Source organism: Odontesthes bonariensis, chromosome 1, assembly GCF_027942865.1.
Source record: "Odontesthes bonariensis isolate fOdoBon6 chromosome 1, fOdoBon6.hap1, whole genome shotgun sequence".
NCBI lineage: Eukaryota > Metazoa > Chordata > Actinopteri > Atheriniformes > Atherinopsidae > Odontesthes > Odontesthes bonariensis.
The window spans coordinates 41103341-41127878 of NC_134506.1; the positions used below are offsets into that span (position 1 = coordinate 41103341).

General features: G+C 41.3%; 2 protein-coding genes and 1 long non-coding RNA gene across 6 annotated transcripts in view; 2 read left to right on the forward strand and 1 right to left on the reverse strand.

Moving 5' to 3' along the window:
- Positions 1 to 5631: 5631 nt before the first annotated feature.
- LOC142381274 (uncharacterized) lies at positions 5632 to 16490 on the forward strand. Of its 3 annotated transcripts, XM_075466913.1 has the most exons (4): positions 5632 to 5743; positions 6039 to 6079; positions 8607 to 10806; positions 13548 to 13795. In XM_075466913.1, the coding sequence occupies exons 3-4, from the start codon at positions 8616 to 8618 to the stop codon at positions 13715 to 13717; spliced, it is 2361 nt and encodes a 786-aa protein (XP_075323028.1). In that variant the 5' UTR covers positions 5632 to 5743; positions 6039 to 6079; positions 8607 to 8615; the 3' UTR covers positions 13718 to 13795. The 3 variants fall into 3 exon arrangements, with proteins under 3 accessions (XP_075323028.1, XP_075323026.1, XP_075323027.1); XM_075466911.1 differs by having other exon boundaries at positions 8607 to 16490; XM_075466912.1 differs by lacking the exon at positions 6039 to 6079 and having other exon boundaries at positions 8607 to 16490.
- Positions 7473 to 24538, reverse strand: part of LOC142381310 (uncharacterized) — a 48591-nt gene continuing 31525 nt past the window's right edge. For both annotated transcript variants that reach the window (XM_075466915.1, XM_075466914.1), the window contains exons 11-15: positions 23336 to 23473; positions 22117 to 22215; positions 21305 to 21388; positions 17241 to 17343; positions 7473 to 8080 (exon numbers count right to left, since the gene is read on the reverse strand). In XM_075466915.1, coding sequence (XP_075323030.1) covers positions 8055 to 8080; positions 17241 to 17343; positions 21305 to 21388; positions 22117 to 22215; positions 23336 to 23473 — 450 coding nt within the window. In that variant the 3' untranslated portion in view covers positions 7473 to 8054. The remainder of the gene's footprint in view (positions 8081 to 17240; positions 17344 to 21304; positions 21389 to 22116; positions 22216 to 23335; positions 23474 to 24538) is intronic.
- LOC142381336 (uncharacterized) lies at positions 17963 to 19918 on the forward strand. The gene is made up of 3 exons (XR_012769894.1): positions 17963 to 18454; positions 18610 to 18702; positions 19133 to 19918. It is a non-coding gene; the product is annotated as an uncharacterized LOC142381336 (long non-coding RNA).

Consider the following 24538-nt stretch of genomic DNA (forward strand, 5'->3'; position numbering starts at 1 on the left):
AAAAGTCAGGTTGTGAGCAGGGTTAAAATTATTTGTGCGTGTGCAAAATTCTCCACCCCTAAGAAACCCGAAAAAAGCTGCGAGTAACATGGTTTCTGTCAGCAAATCAGAATAGCGACAAAAACACCCTTCCCTCAACCGTGATATAATTTTTTTCAATAGAGAAAGTGTCATAGGGAGGCGGGGGTCATTGCCTTGAGGATTCTGTTTCTTGAGCCCGTTGAGCAGGAGCCGAATCGAAGGGTTCTCCAGTAGGCTGATGGCAGATGGGTCCGTGCAGCGCAGGTGGAATTGTATGCCGGCTACCGTGCATTTGATGGAGGAAGGCTGCATTTTTTGAGACTCGAAGCAGCGTACAATGAAAGCAGTAACACAAGCTATATTTGCAGGAATGGGCACTGTAGACAGTGCGACGCAAAAAGAGCTAAAGTGAGACCATGCAGAGTCGTATGATTTTAATGTGGATGCGCTCAGGCCATTACGCATGTATTGGGCCGCTGTTTGCAAATAGGGTAATATCCTGGGGTTTAATCGAGGACAGTCTGGCTGAAAGGAGGACATTCCTGACCGTAGGGTGCTGCTTCTGGACACAGGAGACGGAATCTCTGAAATTGGAAACGAGATAAAGCATTGGCGATTTCGTTATTTAATCCGGGTACGTGCGCTGCTCGGAAATAGAAATGTCCCTCGATTGACAACCAGGTTAGGCGTCGGATGAATCTATTGATTAATGGCACTGAGGATCGCCCTTTGTTGATAATATTAACCGTGGCTTCGTTATAGCAGAAGAAAACGATTTGCTTCCTAGACCAGTATTTTCCCCATAAAATGCAAGCGACGACTATAGGGTACAGCTCTAAAGCAGCTGTGGATAGAGGGTTAGCCGGAGAAGAAATTAGTTCTTCTGGCCACTCGCTGGCGAACCATTGATTATTAAATATCCCTCCAAAACCAACTGATGGTGCGGCATCGGTATAAAGTCTAAGGTCGGGAGAGGATTCCAAATATTCATTACGAAAAAAGGAAATTCCGTTCCAGTTGTCCAGCAGCTTAGACCAAAACCTGAGCTCGGATTTACACCCGGCATCCATAATGACAACATCCTGTAAGGCCGTAACCGATTTAGCGAGGTCGAGAAGCCTGGAGATAAAGGAGCGACCTTGGGGAATGATACGCATCGCAAAGTTAAGATGGCCCAGTAGCGAAAGGAGGTCCCATTTCGTAACGATATTAGAATGCTGCGCCTCCAGCATGATTTGTCTGATGCGCTGCAATTTCTCGGAAGGCAACGAGGCTTGCATGCGGTTTGAATCGAGGGTTATGCCTAGAAATTCGATCACGTTTAGAGGGCCGACAGTTTTTTCCTGAGACAGCGGGACACCCAAGCTCTCGAATGAGCGCCTAAGTGCCGTGATGCAACGGTCGGGCTTGGCTGAAGGAAAATCGATTAGTAAAAAATCATCCGGCAGATGGAGCACGAATGGCAGTTTATCGTTATTGATAGCGTGTCGAAGATTTTTGGACTACTCCTACAGCCGAAAGTTAACCTCACTGAAAAATACATTTTACCTTTCCATTGTATACCGAACAAATGCCACTGGGACGGATGCAATGGTATGACCTTAAAGGCATCCGTTATGTCTGCCTTCGCGAGCCAGGCTCCTCGACCTGCCAATTTAATTAATTTAATGGCATCATCGACAGTGCTGTAAAACAGAGAAAATGGGGCTGCCGGAATAAGGCTGTTGATGCTTTGTTCTGAAACATCGTGAGGCGCGGATAAATCAATAATTAGGCGTTTTTTCCCCGAATATTTCCGGGTGGCTATGCCGATGGGATTTATCCTAAATAATGGAAATGGTGCGTCATCAAAAGGCCCGATCATGAACCCTTTGCTCACTTCCTTCTCGATCAACGCATCAACTACTTCCGGTTCATTAGAGGCAGACAATAGATTTTTGCACATGAGGGATACATTGGGCATCGCGGAGACACCTGCGAATAAACCGTGGACAAGTCCAGTGATTAAATAATTGACGAAGCAGCGATTGGGATGGTTTCTCAACGCCCTCCCCAGCCTCGGAACGTTGACTGGGGTAGACGGCTTTATTTCCGCTCCTTTTTTATGAAGCGTGTGCGTCTTGGACAGACAGATTTGGGATGGCTGTCCCCGCAGTAGCTACAGACATGGAGATAACGGCAATTATAAAACTTGCAAACATTCTAGTTAAAGTTGTAAAATAACGGGGTGCTTGGGGGGGGCAGTCACCTGTTGATCAGACGCACTGCTCGTGCCAGGTTTCGGCTTGGGCTGCGCAGCCTTTGCGCAGAGGTGGGTGGAGTGCGAATGGGAGCCGCAGAGCGAACAGGCAATTGTTTGATGCCCAGTAAGGTGCCTGCTGATGAGGCTAAGATCTATTACGGACCAATCCAGCCGCTGATTAAAGCGCTGAATAAACATTGCTGCCTTAGCCGAAAACGACTTGTGGTAGTCGTAAAACAATAGTCCTCCATAGGACAAAGCTAGATTGGAAATAATGGCAAGGTATGTGTCCAGTTCGACTCTACACGAAGGGTAAACCTCGCAGATCACATCACGGTATACACCAAAAGCCACATTGAACTCGGCCAGGGTCAAGGATTTTGACAGCCTGGGATCACCGTCCTTGAGAGTCACGGATACATCGCCACAATCAACAGTGCGTCTATCGCACAACTCGGAGCCCAGCATAATTTTGATTAGGTTCACGTCATTACCTGCGAGTATTTGGCTCCTTAGCTGGTGCGAGATGGCAGCAGAGGGGGTGAAGAAAGGAGCACCTAAGGACACGGGTACTGCTGTCGCCAGAGATCTCCGCGGGATGATGTCGGAGACCAGCGGTTCTGGTTAAGAGTAGGCTGAGGAAGATGGCACGGCAGTCAGAGCAAGAACTGGTGGTGGGAACGGATCCGGCGACGCAACGGGAGTGGGCAGCATGACGGGAACTGGCTGTTTGTGACTTGGACGGTTTTCCAACGCCTGGATCCTGGTGTTAAAGGACGTGATGGAGGACTGAATGTTGGAAAGCGTGAGGAGTACGTGGTCGGAAGAGGTGGTCGTGGCTGGCTGCTTCTGGAGTGGAGAGGAGGCGTGTTTGGCGGTCCCGGCTGGCGATGGCTGGGATGTATGTTTCCGTTTTTGTGTGCTTTTCCGTCCGGGAGCTGCAGGCTGCACGGGTGGGTTGGCAGGAGCCCGGCCGCGGCTTCGTCCTCGACCTCGACTCGGCTGAACGGTTGAGGGTTGGGTGTCTTCCACAGCGTCCATTTCATCCGAATCCTCCGAATCCTCCGGCCGACTCTCTGACTCCACTGGCAGGCGGGGATCCATGCCAGATGACAAGGTAAGCAGCAGTAATAGTAGTAATACTCGCATCGATCTGAGCTATGACTTGCAGCAGAAGCAAAAAAGAGCAGTGACAGCAAAGAACTGCCAGAACTAACGTGTCGCTCCATTTAATATCGACAGTTTTATGTGGAATTTAGTTTCTGTTGTTGCTGCTGCAAAGAAAGTTCTGTGTTCTAAGTTCTTATAAACCCTGCAAATCTGCCGGATGCTGCCTTGAGGTCCTCTGTGGTCATTATAAACTCCTTGGTGACTCTGTGAGTAGTGTGGTGGACTGTGGAACAAGGTATCTCCAACCCACAGGAGACCACCCTGTTAAGATGCTTCACTCATCATCAGCCTGAGAAGAAACACATCTGCCTTCGTTCCGGGTACTGAGGGTCCAGCAGCACTCACTGCTGGAGTTGTGTTTGTATTCCTGCACAAATGAAAGTCAGGCCGTGTCTCCTGCTCATTGAAATATCTTGTAAACTCAGGGGTCTGATCGGCTTTAGGGAGAAACTATTAAATAAACAATGCATGCAATTAGCGGGTAATGTTTGCTAATAGGAGAAGAATGAATGATACTAAAGTAATAAATACCACAATAAAGGTACAAATCCTTCCTTATTGTTTTTAAAGCTCTTAACGGCCTCGCCCCATCGTATTTATCTGAGCTTTTAACAGTCCTGGCAGAGCTCTGAGGTCAACAGATCAGTTTCTGCTGGAAGTGCCCAGGTCAGAATACAAACCCTGGGGTGAGCGAGCCTTTTCCCAAAGCTGCCCCCAGGCTCTGGAATAAGCCCCCCGTCCAGCTGCGTCTTATTTCTGACCTGGGCCTCTTCACATCTAGGCTAAAAACCTACTTATTTAGCATGGCTTTTAATACCCAGTAGTATGATGACACTTTTATCTTATTTTATCTTATTCCATTTTGTTGTATTTTATTGCTTTCACTGTTCTTTTATTGTTTTTATTTGTTTTTACTTATTCTTCTCTTTATTTATTACCTGCTGTAAAGCACTTTGGTACACCGTAAGGATTGTCTGTAAAGGGCTGTATAAATAAAGTACATTTACACATACATTTACGGGCTGCACGGTGGTGTGGTGGTTAGCACTGTTGCCTCACAGCAAGAAGGTTCCAGGTTCAACACCCAGCTGGGGCCTTTCTGTGTGGAGTTTGCATGTTCTCCCCGTGTATGCGTGGGTTCTCTCTGGGTACTCCGGCTTCCTCCCACTGTCCAAAAAATCATGCATGTTAGGTTGACCACCTGCTGGTGGTGGTCGGAGGGGCCGATGGCGCCGGTGCATGGCAGCCTCGCCTCCGTCAGTGTGCCCCAGGGCAGCTGTGGCTACAATCCAGTAGTCTGCCACCATCAGCATAGCACTTTGAGATTCCGCATGAAATGAAAAGTGCTTTACAAATGTAATTGATTATTATTATTATACATATGTAAGGCTATATGTCTCTTTCCGCCTGTAGATAGTCTTTGCGGTCTTCGTATGACACTTAGACCGTGTCCTCTGCCGGCATGCCGGCCCTGTATTGGAATGAAGTTTTTATTTGTATCACACTTTTTTCAAATGCAACTCAATATGAAGGACTAAATCAGTCATTGTAAAAAAGGTGAAGACAAAAAAAAACAATTAAATAGATTATATGTAAATAAATTGAAATATAAATGCTACTTTGCAAAATGCAAACACATAAAACAAGTTTGGGGATAAAAATAAGACCTAACTCACTACATGGTGGACTAAAAAGTGCATTAGAGGAAAAAAAATCAAAAACCTACTTCATGGGCTCAGTAATTACTCATCTGTTACATACTCGCACTCGAGCCTGTGAAGTTTGCCGCACCAACTAATTTCCTAACTCTTATTAGGAAATATAAAGCAGTGTTTTCAGCATTTCGATGCAGGTTCTAAACAAGTGGAGCTTGTTTGGATATGGTTAGTTTAATCCAGTGGTTCCCAAGTGGTAACAGCCCTTTAAAGGCTCTCCAGATAAATCTAAGGGGGTGTGAGATGTTTGATGTGAGTGGAGGAAGGTGCCCCAGTTTGTTCTTTGGCAACTCATCATTGTTTTGTCCCTGGTTCTGTTTGTTCTGCTGCAAACAGAAGTCACTACCGTCCTCCAGGTGGAGGTGGCTGTTGCCTGCCTGTAGGGGCTGCACCTCAGTCATCTCAGGTGGCCTGGAAACCCCCATCTGCCACTGCAACACACACTGAAAGCAACAGTTTTATTTTTGGAGTGGCTGCAGGCACCGCGGCTCGCTCGCTTACGCTCCAGTTCATTTCATGATGAGACGGCCCTGTGGCACTCTGAGCCGGGATTAACAAGCAGAGAGCAGTTTGTCCTGTCAGCCGCTCGCTGAAGGTAAACCAGTCAAACTCAGTGTCTGTTGATTGACAAGCTGTGTGATCTTGACCAATTCGTCAGGTGATGACCTGCAAATATGGCGTAGGATTTGACAGCACGTGCACAATTTGTACTCTTAAATGCATGATGCATATCAGGCATTATGGCATATCCTAAGCTTGCAATGAAGTGTTAAACTTATTCTATGTTTATGCATCATTTTGTGCTTTGACATTTAAATGTAAACACCACACTGATTACCCTTTTAGTCTATTCGTGGCCTTTTAACTCACTTAAACTCCTTCCTTTGCAGCCCATTCGGCATAAAACAAGCAACCTTTTTTTCCACCTCAGGTAAGTGTTTTAGATTCCTAACGTGGCAGTCGGATAACCGTTAAAAAACCCTCCACTTTGCCTAAATAATTCTTCAAAACCAAGACAGAGGTCATGGCCTAGTTTTATCACAAAGCTAATCTTATACTTTCCTCTTTTGAGCTGCACCAGTGGAAACCTCCCAGATGTCCAACCCCGGAGCCTTAAATGGGGGACGTTTCACGTGTCAGCTTGACACTGTGGTGGCAGGAGTCACTTTGACTACTGGGATTCATAACAAACATTCACTCAAAACCACGCGAACGTCTTAGGTTGCTGGATTTTTGAGTCAGATAAAAAAGAATTAAAAGAGATCTTTTTCTGCTCCAGCTCCTTCATTTTAAACATTCAGGTGCTAAACGGTTAAACGTGCAGGACATATCAGAATAGATCAATATCCCTTGCCTGGCCTTCTCTTAGGCCACACTGGTTCTAGTATGACAGATAAAAATTTAAGAGATATTGTCACTGGAAACACGAGGCTAAGCTCGCATTTGGAGCTGGATTTGCGCCTGAGATAGATATCCAGCGAACTGTGACTGTGACTTCAGCGAGTGCAGGACAGCAGGCAGCAGGTGCTCGGTGTCAGGATGTTTGCTCTTATTTCCCCCCCGGGCTAAAATTAGACCGTGGATCTTTTCTAGTACCAAAGGCACTCGAATATTCCAAGAAAAAGAGAACAATTCAGCTGATGTTGCCACTCAAGTCAACTAAGTTGAAGTAAAATCAAAGTGACTTATTCATAATTAACTGAATAACGATCTTTTCAGGTGATCTTGAAAATATACACCTATTCTGAGCCTCATTTAAAAAAACAAAAACATTAGCGTAATCCTGTAATCATGTATTTTATATGTATCATCTGTGTAATTATGTTTTGGATCTTGATCCTTACCAGTGATGTCTAGTAAATGTGTTTGGACCCACATGTACAATTTAAGCCTATTTTGCTTTGTACATTAGCTAGACGCTAACGTCTTCCTTCCTGCACAAACCTGTTGACCTTCCTGTATGTGTCAGTCATCTTCCTTAGGGTTTACTTTTGTTTCACTCAGTAGTCTTTTTTAGTCTCCTTGAACGACTATTTTAATAAGCAATTTGTCTTCATTTAAAATTAGCCTTTTCAAAAGAAGCAGCTCCGCATGCCATTCTATTTCCAATAGTTGAGGCTTCTTGTAGCCATGCAGCATCTTCAGGACCCAATTCAGAGTTTTGGAATCAGCTAATGAGCCTGTTGTCACAGTTTCCTAAAGCCAAATGGAGCCTTTTCTCAGAGCCATCAGAATGGGTTATGTAAGTACAGCTGGTAGGCAGCTAAATGGCAACGCTACAATAAAAGATATAAACTTTCTAATAACAAATCAAACATCTGTAATCGGTTTTATTGATTTTATTTTATTTATTTACCTTGAGATATCAGTCAAATGATAAAATGAATATCCGTTGAGATTAAACACAGAAAGAAAATGTATATTTTGCAGAATTAGGCCGATTTCAGACCAGAGCGTGGCGTGGCGGCAGCGAAACGACGGCAGTCTTACGCCGGTTATCAGGCGGTGTGTTCAACTTGGCTTTTCACACCGGACAGTCCACGGCCCTGTCTGCATTCCCCATTCATTTCAACGGGACACCGCCGGCAGCCGCCGGCCGCTGCCGTCCAAATTCCGCTCGAGTTCTATTTTCCAAAAGCAGCGCGGGACGGAGGCGTCTCCGCGCCGCTACCGCCCGACTACCGCCGCGTCGGTGTGCAAGGACAGATCTGTTTCCATGTATTTTCACCTCCGCCGGTGAAAATCGCTTCCGTTCCGCCACGCTTTGTCGCCCTGGTCTGAAATGGCCCTTACGACGACAGACTTACAGGAAGTAACAGGATTTAAGTTCTTATTCAGCTTAAAACTTGAAACACAGAAAATGGGGAAGTGATAGTGGCTTTTCCTCAGTAATCCAAACACGTGTTTCACAAATCTTCGTAGTACTGTCCAGCTGTGAAGAAAAAGAAAACATTATCAGCTTTTATACTGTTCAGATTAACTACTTCAGTTAAAAATATGAATCTATACATTTAATAAAAACAAACAAAGAGCACATTTGGGGGCTCCTCAGATTACAGACCAATGGAAATGTTCTTTTTTGGCTCAACTTGGGTTGTGGAATTAGACCCATGAATATTTCTTGCCCCTTCTGGAAACAGAACCTTATCAAAGCTCTTCAATGACTGCTAAATGATCTAGTTGAGTTAAGCTATAAGAAGCATAGTCAAAATGTTTTTTCCATCAGTATCGTTAGTGAGGTGATGTTTGATGCTTTCTTTGATCTATTTTTCGACCAAACTAACTCTATCTAGGTACTTGTAGTCACTAACAATAAATTTCAAGCATTTGTTTTATCAGGCATATATGATTAAATAAACTGTATCATGATGTGAATTATATAAATTTACTAAGTTTAAAATTTTTTCTCAGTTCTCGTTCACATTTTTCAGTATCAACTGATGTGATCCATCTTACAGGAGTATGAAATGCTGATGGAGTTCTGCTACAGTAATGGATTTGAGCCTGACCTTTCCCAGCAGTATCCTCCACCCTTACTGCCAAAACCGGGTAAAGACAACGCAAGGCTTCAGAAACTCAAGAAGAAGAGAGCCAAGAAAAAAGGCAGTCTATCTCAGACCCCCATCCCCTTCCGATCCTGTTTGTCACCTGTCAATGAAGCAAGCACAGACCTCGAGCACAGTGACCAGCCCAGCCCACCCAAGACACCAGATTCTGTCTACATCGCAGACTCTTCAGTATCCAGTTTCCCCTTTGGCTCTTTCTATGATCCCTCTGCATCTGCATTCCTTCAACCTCAGAGCAGCCCCAATGGACAAACTGGCAGTTTACAGCCTCAGTCCCACGCACCTCTTATCAGGACCCCCGAAGACCAGGTGGCTCCGCTGTTTGAGTGCTCCTCTTTCTTATTCGATGATGAGACTCCTTTCATGATACCACCTTCAACACCGGCACCATTATTGCTACAAGAGAAGGTTCCAGCACAATGCCTTCCCTCTGTTTTCAAGTTCAACATGACATCAACTTCCCAAGGGTCAGTCACAACAGACTCTCCAGTTGCTATGTTGCAGCCCAGCCCTAAAATATCAACTCACAGCCTGACCCTATCCCCTGTCAACCCCAACTCTGGCCCAGGCCCTTCTCATGTTGCAGAACTACCTCCTGTTCCAGTGCTACTATCAAATTCAAGCGCTCATACACAACCTTTTATTCCCAGCCAGAGGGAGACAAATGCTGATATAAAGGACAACCCTCCAAGCCAGACGTGGTCTTGGACCGCCAGACCCACCAGCAATGGAAACTGTGTTCTTCGCCAGATGCCCTCCGAAATAACTGCCTCAAAAATATCCCTTGTTGAAGCAGGGAAAGAGACAAGGGCTGAAGCCACACTAGCTAAGATTTATACGTCAAACGCGACATTTTCTGAGATCTCTAAACCTATCTCTGTACAGGACCTCACAGTAATAGACCCAGCCTACCAAGAATCATTCTATTCTACATACAGGGAGAAAACTGCTGTGTCAGTGGTTAACACTGATCAGAAACTATCTTCAACTAGAACCCAGAGTGGGAGACCTCGGACTCCAGCTTACACAACTACTGGAATACCCACACCCGTTTTTGAAATATCAAAACCCAACCCACTTTTATTTACTGAAAGTCCTGTCTTCAACTCCTACCAGGATTTACAAGAACCTGCTATTCTGAAAGAGGTACTAAAAAGGAAATCAGCAAGTCAAGCTAGAACTATGAGTAAACCTCCAACTGCCAAAGATGAATGGATGCAGACTGGTGTTGATAACATAACCTCCATCAAACAGATCGACAGTTATAAAGAGATAGAGATTTCCAACACAAGACGAAGTACAATAAATCTAAGTCTGTCAAATCCTGAGCCGTACCCCTGGGAGAACATGACTACATCTGACTTCCCTGTGCTCAAACCAATGCTGACAGCATCTGTCAACCCAAACGTAAAAGCAGAAGTTTCAGAAAACAAAGCTTCATCTTTGCCGAAGGTTCCATCCTTTCTTTCTATACCAAAGAATCTCAACCTTACACAAGTGATTTCTGTGCAAGCGCCACCAAGTCCAAGGCCAGCTGTCTCCACCCATCGTCCTCCTGTGGTGGACGCACGCAAATCTTTGACATCACTATTGGAGTCTCAAATGTCATTAGCAACCTCAAAGCACAAATCCCGGTCTACATATTATGGGCTCACTCCAGCTGAGTATGTTGCCCATGGTGGAATTAGGACTATCGCATCCCGCCACAGCCCTGTACCCCCCAGGATTGATGAAACATCTTCAGACATAATCCAATCTAACATATCTACAGATGGATCACATGTCTCAAAGCATGAAGAGCAGCTCAATGGACATGAGGATATACCCCCTACAGATCACAGCATACAATCATCTACGAACCATTCAGGACTTTCAGCTGAACGGATTGTCACAGATAGCAAAGATGTCATTGAGGAAACTCAGTCTGGAACTCAGAGTACTGGAATACAGTCTCTTAAAACATCTAATATGGACACAATAAAACCTGAGCTTCCCTTTGGCTTGGCAATGAAAACAATTCAACAAACCACAAGTGATGTACCAACACCAAAAGCCTCATATTCTGAGGCTCCAATACCAGTACCTAAAGCAGGTGAGGTACACATACAAAGTGTGGCACAGTTTTCTATAGAGGAAGGTCTAAAAATGGCTCCATGCCCGAATGATGGCAGTGATCTGTTGAATTCTTCTTCTCCCTCAGTTAATGATTCAAATACAGAAATACAGCAAAAAGCAAAAGTGGCAGAAGTCCTTGACAAAGTTTTCAATCCTGTTAAAACACCTCCAATTTACAATAAAACTTATAGTGGAGAATTCAATGTTACAAATACAAAAGAACAATTTGGAAAAATAGAAATAGCTCCACTTGAAATCAGTCCGTCAACAGTCCGTCATGTCAATATTCAACCTGCTGCCAATGCTGTTAAAAACATAGCCATTCAATCTACTGTCACAGAGTTTGAGCCCAAATTCTCAGATGTTTCTGCTATGAAGGGTGTATTCATCTTACAATCCACCAAACCAGCTTCAGAAACCCTACTATTCAGCAAAGTAGCCAATGAAGACATCTTAGACAAACAAAAGGAAGAGGTCAACAACAAAACTAAACTGAGCAGAGATATTTTTCTGCCAAATAAGACAAACACAGGGAACACTTTGCCTTCTGTGGCTGCTAATACAGAACGTACACTCGATAATAGAGACACCAGAACACAGTTCTCCCAAGAACCAGATATCATGACCATAGGATCAATGTTGCCTCATAAGCCTGTTACAGCATCCATATGTTCAACACAGTATAATATCTGCACCATAGCTTCGCCTGAGAGGAGCACCAAATTTGTTCATGCACAAGTTAGCAGAAGTAACCAATCTGTAGAAAACAAGATCCACCAAATTTCCTCACCAAATATACCTGCTTTAAATACTATTTCAACAGAAACTAAATTGGTTGCCTCACATGCTGCAGCAAACAAATCCCAGAATTTTTCAGATTTTAATTTCTTTTTAGACTCAAATGTGCCAACAAAAGAGCCAGAAAGGTTAGCCACTAATACCACACATGTTCCTGTAAATCCACAGACTAAGAAAGGATGGAGTGGCAACGGTAAACTTGTGCAAGAAGAAACAAGTTTCAATTCAAATTCCTACACAGTTACAGGAGTGACCACACAGGAAATGGAAACCAGTCTCGTCAGCGCAGAAAACATTCAAACAAAACCAGCCTCAAACCTTTTAAAAGCAAACATGACCATGCTTAGCAGTGAAAACAAACTTTCGAATATGCTGCCCCCAAACCAACTTAGATCTTCCACAGATCCGATTTCACTAGGACAACATGGAGCATTTGAGACTATTCAACAAAAAATTCCACAGTCAAGCAATCTCAATTTTGGAGGCAATTTTCATGGCATTACAACCACTGAAAGCAATGTCTCCTACAAGCATCACAAAGAAGTTGCAATGCCAATAATGGCAGACTCAGCTGTGAGTGTTAAACCAACATTTAACACTATGCAGACCAATAAATCTATGGTACCCTCTAGCCCGACCATGAGGCACATTCCACCAAAAAGCCCTAAGATTAAATCTGAGAGGCAATCTTCTGCAAAGCCTTCCACGAAAGAAGTATCAGTTCCTGCCCCTATTAATGGTAAACTGACTCCAACTCTTTTTGCTATGAACAGATCACAAGAGACACCACGGCATGAAATTACCGCTAAAATGACTGGAAAAGAGAAATTACCTCTCATTCAACCAATTATAGATAATCAATATTTAGCAAGTCCACTCACAAAAACAAACAACCCTACAGCATCTACGATAGAGACGGCAGCTTCCGTTTCTGCAGTTGAGACGAACACATCTTTGATCTGCGCTGAACAGCAAATCTCACAAAAAGTAAAACTAAGTCAAATCAATTTGCCTGGAAATGATTTTCTAAATTCGGTTAAATCCCAGACCTTAATGAAACAATTTAGTTCCGTCACCGAATCAAAAGCCTCTGTTGAAACTAACAGTCACACTGTAAATTCTCCATCTCTTTCATGTGTTGCTTTAAACAACCACACTTCTAAAAATATCCAGACTCTTAATGAAGCCACCAAAGATTTTAAAGCCCCATTAAGCCCACCAAATGCAACTAGACCTAGGAGTGTAACAAGATCTTCCCCTCTACCAGAGCCAAGAGAGATTAATACAAGTAAACGGTATACTCCCACTTTACCTCAGTTCCCTCAAAGCCCCCTCTCTTTCATGCATTTGACAGAGACAAAACCTTCATCAGTTGCTATGAAAGACGAGATAAACCCATCCGTTACGTCTTTTCAAAATAATACCCGACCTAGCACTGGCCTGCAGCCTGCTATGACAGCTGCAGAGAATAACTTAAAGCCAGAAATAAAATTGCTCACTGCTAAGGACACATCAGTCCCGGAGGTAATGGGACATTCCCCTATGAACAATATAAAAACAGCCAATTCATTTATAGAAGGAACACTCTCCCCACTAGTCACTGAAGGTAGCGTGCCCACCCAACATGCTGACCCTGATCTAAGTAGTACAACCACTCTGAAAACAAAACCTCCCATACAGCAGGTGGAAACAAGACCTTCCTCTGCTGCGGTAGAAATAAAACCTTCTGTTGTAAAAACAGAATCCTCAAAGTCTCCCAGTCCGACCCAGGTTAGCTCGCACATGAATAATGTTCAGCCATCAACAGAGAAACCACTAGAGAACAAATCCCCAGCTAAACCAGCAACAGATACTGTCATGAAACCACCCGTAGTTAAAGCTGCTGTGATTGACTCTGCCACTCCTGCCTCTCTGCCTCAGGCCTCAGTCTCAGTCAAAGCTCCATCTCCAAACAGAGGACTGTCACCGCCATCTCAGCAAAAAACTGGAATCAAAGGCAAGGATGTTCTGAAGACCAATGCTGCACCAACGGAAACGCCAGCAGTCGAAGCCTCCACGAAGTCAGCGACATCAACTGCATCTTCAACTAGTGACGATAAGTTTGTCACTAAAGGGACATCGCCAACATCTGCCGCGCCAAAATCAGCCCTGAAACTGAAAGGGCTAAAGGGTAAGCTCAGCGGGTGGACACGGCTGAAAAAACACATGGTCGTTGAGCCAGATGAACCAACGTTTCCAGAGCTGGAGGCTAAACCCCAGATCAATTCCAGTGGCAGTGATGAGAAAACAAGTGCAGTCTGTGATATGCCGGTCGCAGACCAAGCTGCCAATCAGGAAGTCATTGAGAACAAAGAAGGTCCCAAGGCGCTAAAGATGTGGGACGCACTCCTCTTTCAAATGTTTTCTACCAAAGAGAAAATAATGCACCAGATCACCAACAACAACAAAGACGCAGGCCAGAAAAAGCTCTCCAAAGACAACCCAACAGAAGTTCCTTCTTTTGTCAGCCGTCTGCCCATTCTGCTTTACAGCCCTCGGTTTGATGCCAGGAAGCTGAAGGAAGCAGCGGAGAAGCCACTCACGAAAATAGCGGCAGCGTTTGAAATCGGGCTGATAAAACGCAAATCTCAGGAGGACGAACGGAAGGATTTTAACAGAACCGCCAAAGGATTTGGTATGAGAAAAACTGCCGATGCAACAGATGAGACTCAAGAATTATAAGTGATGTAATACTGATTTATAATTGATCATAAAACATACTGATGCATGAGCTCATGTGAGTTAGAGCCACAGAGATAATTACGGTTTAACACCAAGACCCAAAACAGTTTGAGGATATCTGTGATAGAATATTGGAAGGGAATCTAAAGACAAACAAACAAACAATAGATTTCATCAGGGAAGCAGTTTATTCTTGAGATAAATAGAATGTACTGGTGGTTTAATTGACCACATAAAGCGCTTTTACACTTACGCCCATCTTATTCTATGCAATGTTAAAGGCTTTTTTCCGGTATCATACTCATTCATACACCAATGGATGCATCGCTAGGCAACATGGGGTTCAGTGTCGTGACATGTGGTTCTGGGAAACCAGGAGTCGAACCACCGACTTTCGAACTGGCAGATGACTGCTCGTCCTCCTGAGCTACAGCCACTCCAAATTATAGGGGGGAAAATTATAAAGAATGATCAGCACTTAAAGAAATACTTGACCTAATACTGGAGCTTTGGCATGAAATTTCAATTTAATCTAAGAAAGCAAGAAAATTCAGAGAGTGAAAAAAATGATAATAGCACTTAATGTAGCATTAATACAGGGATGCCAAATTTGTATTTTTAATGGGACTCCATCAGGATGTTAGTTGGAAAAAAAAAACATGAAGCAAAAGGCAAAAAAGGAAGATAATTTACTCTGCAACTAGGTAGAGTTTTCTTTTGTGTTGAGTACACTGCATGTCTTTGTCATGTTCTACCTTTTTTTCTATTTTTGTAAACAAAGTAAAGCTTTTAGTGTTCACTGCAGGCAGGTAGATTTTAGTCTCTGTAATAAATAGGGCTTATACATTCCTGGAACAACAGGGCAAATGGAATTTAAAAAGAATGCAGAAGTGATCGAAGGCTAGAAGTCTGGTGAGAGTAAATTAAGGTTTCTGAAAAGTCAGGTCTGCAGGGAAAGAAGGTGGCACTCAATAACGGAAAGAAACACAAAGGCCAAAAGAGGTAGGCCTGGACAGTTTGGACAAATTTAAGATTTAGACTTTATTGTCATGTATGTAAATACACACAATTACTCCTCTGCATTTAACCCATCCAGGTGTGCACCTGTTGAACACACAGATGCCATACACTGGAGCGGTGGGCAGCCATTTGGGGGCACGGTGCCTTGCTCAAGGGCACCTCAGCCGTGGCAAGGAGGACTGCCACCCCTCCAGCTGTCAGTTCACCAATCTTTTTCATGTCATACTCAGTTGGTTTTTTTTTTCTGAAAAACTTGACATCTTTTATGTATTGGTGATATAATTTTTAGAAATGTTTAATAGGATCCAAATAGACTAAATCAAAATTTATTTGACATTTACTGCAGTGCCACCACAACATTCATAATTTTGGTTTTAGGTGAAGAATAACTGTCAGATGTTTCACTGTGAGGTTGAGTCATTGAGGTCAAGCTACAAGATGCAAATTTTGGACTTGGTCAAAACGGTTAAAATGTTAGCACTTGCTATTAAAATGACATAGAATATGGAATTAATTCAGTTCCAGCTGTTAATTGGACAATAATATGCAGTAACACTACTATTAATAAGTACTAGCATTTATGACAAACATATTTATGCTAACATGCTGATGTTTAGCTAATGAATGCTAACCAAAAGGTCTTATGGACATTAGCTCAGGTTGTAAGAGCTGCTATCATGGCTCAGGAGTCTTGGTGTATTAATTTGTTTAGGTGTGAAACCTTATAAGATCATATATAAGATTTATAGTAAAATTTAACACTTGTTAATAAAGATAACAAAGGTACAGAGGTATGTTGTGACGAACTGACTGAAGGGAATAAGTGAGTGTGAGCTGCAGAAGAAGTGTAGATACTAGAATTGTGATGTTTCAAAGGTTTGGAGAATTATGCTACTGCCATAGCAGTTATTGACAAGTTATTGTGGATATTCTTTTATTTGAACTTGTGTCTCTGAAATAGGTTATAAAAACTGTTGTTTTCCTTAAGAAGAACATCGTAATGAGGAATTGTTTTGATATGGGGGAGTAAAGCCCTGTAAACTGAATGCAGCCCCATTTATTACATTGCTTATCATGTCTTTGTTCACTGTGTGATTTTTAAAAATGCATAAAGTGTTGTAAATCTTTTGTTTTTTGTCCCTTTTTATTATGTCACTTAAGATACAATAATATTTAGTTTTTAATCATTATAACAGATGTTGCATCCCAGCTGAATCCTTGGGTTATTCTATATTTTTGTTAAATTCTCTCATGAGACGGCACAATTATTAGAAACGAGTTATTCTCACTTGCTTCTAAAAACAAGTACAAGCAATTCAAAGTAAAAATACTTTGAAAATATACAAAGCAATGCTGCTTTGGCTACCCCCCTCTCAGAAAGCCCAGTTTGCTCTGATTGGTCGGCTCCACTGGCCTGATTAGGCTCCGCCACCCAAACTTTATCAGGTCCAAAATACGGGAGTCAAGACAAGTTTAACACCTTTTCAGGGAATTATATGCTCTACAACACCACTGGGAAAATCCTAACCATACCCAAACATCAAATTTGGTCAAATGAGGCAAGATGAGGCAAACATTTATTTACTTTGGCCTCACTCTCACTTAAGTTGTGACTTAATACTGCAAATAATTTTAAAGTTGAGCATCATAACTTTGGGCCTCTCTGGCTCTTTGAGGGCCATTCTTAGTTACTGAGAATTAAATCCATGCATTAATATGACACAAATGCTAACGCTAATAATGCTCAAGTTAGCTTAGCATCTTTATGAATAAACTTTACTTCCACAAACAAAAAAACCCAAAAGTAAATAAACCAAAAAGGAATTATTTCCATTTGTCTTAATATAGACTGGCCGTCGCAAAGTTTCTTACCTGCTTGGCAGTGTTCGTCTTCACCCCCGACGTAATCATCGCAAACCTTCTCATACTTGCCGTGACCGGTCACCACAAATTTATATCTTTTGGTAGAGCTCTCCTGCATTTCAGTCCAAAAGAAAGTATTAATCAGATATGGGTTCACAAACCTTCTAAGTTCAGAGTTCATTCCTTTATCTGGTGCTTCGTGAGTTATCTAAGATCTCAAATATTCTATATTTACACTCTCAAATATTTCTTATTGTCTTTCTTCAGTCTGTGATAAAAGTTTGTTAAAGTTACTTTGAAATTACAACTACCTAATAAAAGAAAGAAAGAACATAGCAGCTAAATGTGAGTGTAAACTCTGTGTTGATAGTAGTTTCAGTTTAATTATAAAGACAGAAGCCAGACCAATTTGTCTGTTTGTGTGTCTGTTTTTTAAAATGCATTTATACTGTTAACCCGAAAGTTCATTTTAGGCAAACAGTTTGAGTGAATACCACTTTTAAAGGTTAGTTTTATTGCATTACTTAAACAGTATGAGTATATGAAGAGTGTATGAGACAGTCAATAGGTGTACTCATTTTTGTAAGTTTAACAAACTTAAACTATCAAGTTTTACCTCACACCACATGCTGCCCTGTTGTGATTGGCTCAAAACTCAAAACAAGTCTGTGCTTGTCACGCCATTTTCTAATTTACACAGAGCAATTTAAGGTCTTTGCTTGCTCCTTGGACAATACAGGCCTGCATTTTTCTGTTTTAAGCAAGTTTGGATGCTTTTAAAGGACATTTGCCTGCCGTCAAGAGTATATAATTTCTGTCTGAATGAGGTAAGTTGTTTTCTCTGTTCTAGTATTAGAAACTGCTGGAACATTATTAGTTTGAAATGTGTACATTTGAATGTGTGTAAATTTGAGGATGGCTTAGGTAAATTTTGAGCGTTGGACAATTGCAATTGTGACAAATGTGATTTTTGAGTAGCTCTCTCTACTTGTGTGTTTTCGACATACAGTTTTGCAACAGTAGGGTAAATTTCTAATTATTTGATGTAGTTTTGAAAAAAATGTAATGCCCACTTTTAACATTTCCCCTACTATTATTGTTTAAAGCCATATTAAAATGCTTTGGAAATGCAAGTACTGCCTTGCCATCTGTGAGAAGAGATCTTCAAGAGGAAGACAAGTCAGATAGGCAAGCAGTTAGCTGACCTGTTACAACAGACAACGGTGGGTTGATATTTCTGTTTTTTCTTGTAATGATATTGATGGTTAGTTCATACATATTACAAAAACTAATACCTCTCCCATCTCCCCTTGTGGTATTTCTCTATGTGAACAAATTAACTGATAAGATATATTTCTTGTGTTATATCTCTTTGCAGAGCACTGAGCCAACAGCCATTAGATGCCTTGTCCTGAGAGGACTGCCAGTGATTCTTGGGGATGATGCGTCTATGTTCTTTAAGAGCAGTTCGGTGAGTAAAGTTTTTTGATTGGTGATTGGTGTATTTCTAATATTGCCTTTAATGATCTACACACACTTATCCCAAATTAACTTGAATGGAGAATAAGCTAAAAGGCTCAAATTAGGCCACTAATACTGTGTGCTTCTCCCTGGTCAGCAGCACACAGTAATTAAACCTTTCTCTATTCTCTATTTCTCTATCACATATCACATTGTCCAATATACCACCTATTGTCAAAACATGGGATCTACACCACAACAGACACCTATACATGAACACACAAAAAAATGCCTCTAATAGCTTGTTTAAACAACATTATCTAAAATAAATCCACTGTGAATTATGAAAATCATAATATTTATGAAGACCACACAGCTGATTGCAGACAAATTGCTGTTAACCTGAATATCCTCCTTTTGTCTTGTTTCTTGCACTATAGAATCTTAATGAGGGAGACTCTGTGGACATTCCTGTGGGAATCCTCTGCTATGAGGACACCAGCGCTGCAAGCCCAGCATCGCCACAACTAAACCCCTCAAGAGTGGGGATCATCCTAGAGGGCAGCCTTGTAATGGAAGCACTCACCAACCTACCTCAGGCAATGTGCCTCTTGTTTGGCTTTACCTACGCACTCCACCTGCAGCACCCGAAGTGCTTAAAAAACACATTTGCCTTCATTCAGCAGGTAATGCTAAATTTGGGTCAAAGTGAGCTACCTCCCAAGCTTCAAAAGCTGAAGAATGATCTTGCAGTGTAAGACACATTTATGCTCATGACACAATTCTCCATGTCCGTGTCTGGATTGTTGCACAAATACATTGCACTCAATGGGGCAAATATCTTTGCAGTTGCTCATTTTGGATGGGATTTGTATGTGTGTTGCTCGTTTTACTGAAATAATTCTGCAGAGGACACATGTTAGAAAGTTGCAGTGTTTATTTACTAACTCTGGTCCTCACTGAATAGCTGTTCGTAATGCCTGCTTTGTTGTGTGGCACACATTGCATACAGTTTTTACTTTGGCATTCACAGTATGCTGCTACATGGTCATTGTTGTTGTTTTTTGTTGATACTTGAAAATTGTTCACAGAGCAAAACATTAAAAAAAACTATGCTGTGATTGTATTTGAAAGGAAAGCGTTTCCTGGTTCAATACACATGTTCTGTTTGCTGCATTATAGAGGTACTGTAAGGTAATATCTGCAGTATAAAGTAAGAATATACTGTTGGCAAAGACCTATTTTGATAATTTTATGAAAACAAGGTATGTTATTTTGGATTTGAATCTGGTATTTCGCACAGCATTATTGTTAATACATATTTGTTGCTCTGATGTGTGTTTAAATAAAATAAATAAAATGCACTGCATTGTGTGGTGGTCATTGACAAAAGAATAATTTAATTGGAATTTATTATTCCATATATAATATTTAAAAATTTAATATAGTCATAGATTTAATAAAACTAGAATTTTAAGTGTATTTGACTTATAATATTAAGTTTTGACCATTGTACTTTTAAGTAGACTCCACTGTAGTTTTCTATTGTGATTACTTAAACCATTTAAGTGTATGTAACTTTAAAAAACTATTTTACATTTAAGTTGACTATACTTAAACAGATTAAGTTTCTCTACTGTCAATAACTTAAACCATTTGAGGCAATCACTTGACACAAATGGTTTAAGTACAATCAACTTATCCGGGTTTATAACTACCATGGTTTTACTGAAAGTAACATGATAAATGAACATTTACAAAACCATCAAAGGTGTTTGGAGCGAGTATGACACTATTATGAAAGGAAATGTAACTGCGAACATAACCTTTTAATTTAAAAGCTTCTTTTACGTTTCCACTCTGCTTTTACCTGCGTTTGATTGGGTTTAGATCTTAAAATGACACATTTAAGGTTGGAAATGAGAAATACATGGTTGCGGTCGACCATTATATCATGTGAACGATGTTCCCTACAAATCTATAGGCAGAAAAAAGAAAAAAAAAAAGCCTTTTCATAACTTTTGAGCGTTTATTGTGACATGAGGAGTTCCAGAGTGAAGCTGGGCTAAAAAAACAAGCTAATTTTAATGGGGATTTTTGGGGTCATCTCCTTCGGTATCAAATATGAAGAATGTTGGCAATAAAGTTGAATTGCCATTTAATGGTTAAAATGTTGAGAATAAACCTAATATATTAAGATTAAGGATGAATTGTTGAGATTAAATCAAACCAGCATTAGTGCATAGACTCTGTGTTAAGCCATCAGCGGTTGTATTGATGGTTTTAGTCACAACAGTATGTTGTTTGGATGGTAGCCTACAGTTGCATTAAATTATAAACTCAATTACACACCCAGTGGATGTATACACATTGTGAGCTGGCATACGGTTGCCCTACAATTCTAGATTTATAGGGCAGAGGAGTTTATTCTCAGTATTTAAACTTCACTCTTGAAGTGGGAAATTAAAGCAAATACTTCATCATAATTTAGCAACCTTGCGGCATTAAGTAAGAACTGCTTTTGAGAATAGCCGTGAACCTAACTCCCTTTCTGAAGCCCCCTCTGGAATAACACTAATGGGTGAAAAAAAGGAGATAACCAGCAGCATTACCTTTCCATCTTTTGAGGAAGACAATGTGTCTCCAAGGCTCTCCCATAAATTCTTCTTGTTTAAAACACCACCAGGTTTTATTTCCTGAAAACAAAGACAGCAACAATTTCACAGCTGGTCATCTCAGCCTGGATGATGCTGCCGAGGCTGCCACAAGGAGGCAGACTTGCACTGGCTGCTCCGTCATAATTTAAACCAGATGGAGACCCATAAAGCAAAGAATAACAGAACAAGGACAGAAAGCTGTCAGGAGATAAATCAAACTGACTCGAGATGATTTTTATCATCATTTTATTTATGATGTTCCTACAGTTCAGCAACTAGTGTAGCTTTAAAACCGTATTTTAGTTGCTCTTGACAGAAAAAAAAACTATGTGCTCTCAATAAAAAAATACCCTAAGTGTGGTAAACTATAGCACACTTGCCCAAACGCTGGGTATTTAGGGTCATTATTTACTTGTAGTTAGCAGATGTTATTATTACTTTTGAAAAGAAATAAATATAAAATCCAACTAAACCGGCTGATGTGGGTTTCTGAACATGAAAGCAGCTGAAATCATCAAAACAGTTTTTGTAAATTTAGGCTAAACAGACCGACGACAACCCAAACTGGTTGGAACAGAGCAGCAGCAGCAACGAAATGGATTAAAAGTATAAATCAAACTGCGCACAGAGTATGAAAGAGCTCATGTCATACAGTAAAAAACTGTGGAATTTTCTGATTTTCTATTTCTGATTCATCTCATCAAACTTAAAATCAGTAAAACAAGGACGCTAGTTGACCTGATTCAGGGTAAAAGCATCTGACTTACGGCTGGTTTGGAAGGTGAGCTGCATCTGCTTCCATCTTCACCTCCTTTCACCCACTGGTTTATGAGATCAGCCACACCGACTTTTAGAGCATCTGCATCCTGAGGCACCGGAGAAAACAATCAATTTCTGGCTTCAGTTAAGTTTTCTCAACATTCGTGGCATGGAACCCAAACATTAAACCCAACTTTACTTTCAAGCAGCTTTTTCTGAAAAATCTGCTCCATGTAATCTGATTCACTAAAGTCCAAAATTTTCCAGAAACCTCGAGAAAACTTTTCCACCTTTTATTTTAATTTCTGTCTTTGAGAGACATGAAAAGAGGCTTTTCTAGACGCATTTAGACTCGTTGAGTTCTTGAATGATGGCCGCAACCAAATTTCTATCAAGCTGAACTGTTCCAATCTCTCCATGCCTTTTTTTCAAGTCCAAGTCAAGTCTCAAGTCTTTGTGTTTGAGTCCAAGTCAAGTCTTATGTCTTTGAGGACCAATAACAAGTCAAGTCTCAAGTCTTTTGACGCAAGTCAAAGTCAAGTCTCAAGTCTTTTGACCCAAGTCCAAGTCAAGTCTCGAGTCTCAAATGACTGAAGAAATTGTAACCTATATCACGTGTTAAATAAAGACTCGGGTAGCTAAACGTGGATGAGATCTAGTCAACCTGTAATTTTATCAGGTGTCCCTGAAATTGTAAAAGTAGGCTATTTTAAAACAGCAATTAGATGAACGTTAAGCTACATCCACGTAGACTTAAGTCCAAGCTTGGCTTAGCAATTCATTTGGTATCTGTTAACTTCGGCTACTTAACCAAATTTCACAGGCTACTGCAGATAAATCAGCAACTCAGTGTAGTGAAAAAGAAGCTATAATCTGCATATAGTTTACAACACTGTTCACTTTGATTAGCTTGCTAGCTTTACTTTGAGTCTTTTGAGGGCAAGTCTGAAGTGAAGCCTCGAGTCTTTTGAGGGCAAGTCTGAAGTGAAGCCTCGAGTCTTTTGAGGGCAAGTCTGAAGTGAAGCCTCGAGTCTTTTGAGGGCAAGTCTGAAGTGAAGTCTCGAGTCTTTTGAGGGCAAGTCTGAAGTGAAGTCTCGAGTCTTTTGAGGGCAAGTCTGAGGTCAAGTCTCGAGTCTTTTGAGGGCATACTTCACCTGTAAGATGTAAGCCTTGCAGACATTTCACTGATAAATGCTGTTAGAGTTTGTAGTTAATTGTCTGACTGACCTTAGATAGCGTGACTGCGATGATGCTTTGGTTCCAGGCTTCTCCAGCTTCAAACAGGTTCTTCTTCAACGCGACGGGTTCAGAGGGAGGCGTAAGGTCTGCCACCTGACAGCTTGATCTGCCTTCCTTTGAGGAGACCTCAGGAAAATAAAGGTAGATTCAGAAAGTTTACACACTGTAACAGGTTACTGTTAAAGTGTTTCCGAATCTCAGGTAAGGTCAATGGAAAATGCTTCTAAAGCTGGGTGTGAACCACAAGTTAACAAGTTAGTCTTTGAGGACCAATAACAAGTCAAGTCTCAAGTCTTTGTGTTCAATCCAAGTCAAGTCTCAAGTCTTTGAGGACCAATAACAAGTCAAGTCTCAAGTCTTTTGACCTAAGTCCAAGTCAAGTCTCAAGTCTTTGAGGACCAATAACAAGTCAAGTCTCAAGTCTTTGAGGACTAATAACAAGTCAAGTCTCAAGTCTTTGTGTTTGAGTCCAAGTCAAGTCTCAAGTCTTTGAAGACCAATAACAAGTCAAGTCTCAAGTCTTTGTGTTTGAGTCCAAGTCAAGTCTCAAGTCTTTGAAGACCAATAACAAGTCAAGTCTCAAGTCTTTGTGTTTGAGTCCAAGTCAAGTCTCAAGTCTTTGAGGACCAATAAAAAGTCAAGTCTCAAGTCTTTGAGGACTAATAACAAGTCAAGTCTCAAGTCTTTGTGTTTGAGTCCAAGTCAAGTCTCAAGTCTTTGAAGACCAATAAAAAGTCAAGTCTCAAGTCTTTGTGTTCGAGTCCAAGTCAAGTCTCAAGTCTTTGAAGACCAATAACAAGTCAAGTCTCAAGTCTTTGTGTTTGAGTCCAAGTCAAGTCTCAAGTCTTTGTGTTCGAGTCCAGGTCAAGTCTCAAGTCTTTGAAGACCAATAACAAGTCAAGTCTCAAGTATTTGTGTTTGAGTCCAAGTCAAGTCTCAAGTCTTTGAAGACCAATAACAAGTCAAGTCTCAAGTCTTTGTGTTTGAGTCCAAGTCAAGTCTTTGAAGACCAATAACAAGTCAAGTCTCAAGTCTTGTGTTTGAGTCCAAGTCAAGTCTCAAGTCTTTGAGGACCAATAAAAAGTCAAGTCTCAAGTCTTTGAGGACTAATAACAAGTCAAGTCTCAAGTCTTTGTGTTTGAGTCCAAGTCAAGTCTCAAGTCTTTGAAGACCAATAAAAAGTCAAGTCTT

Excerpts from the sequence above, each read along its gene's own strand:
- LOC142381274 (XM_075466911.1), top strand. The coding sequence starts at position 8,616 with ATGCTGATGGAGTTCTGCTACAGTAATGGATTTGAGCCTGACCTTTCC.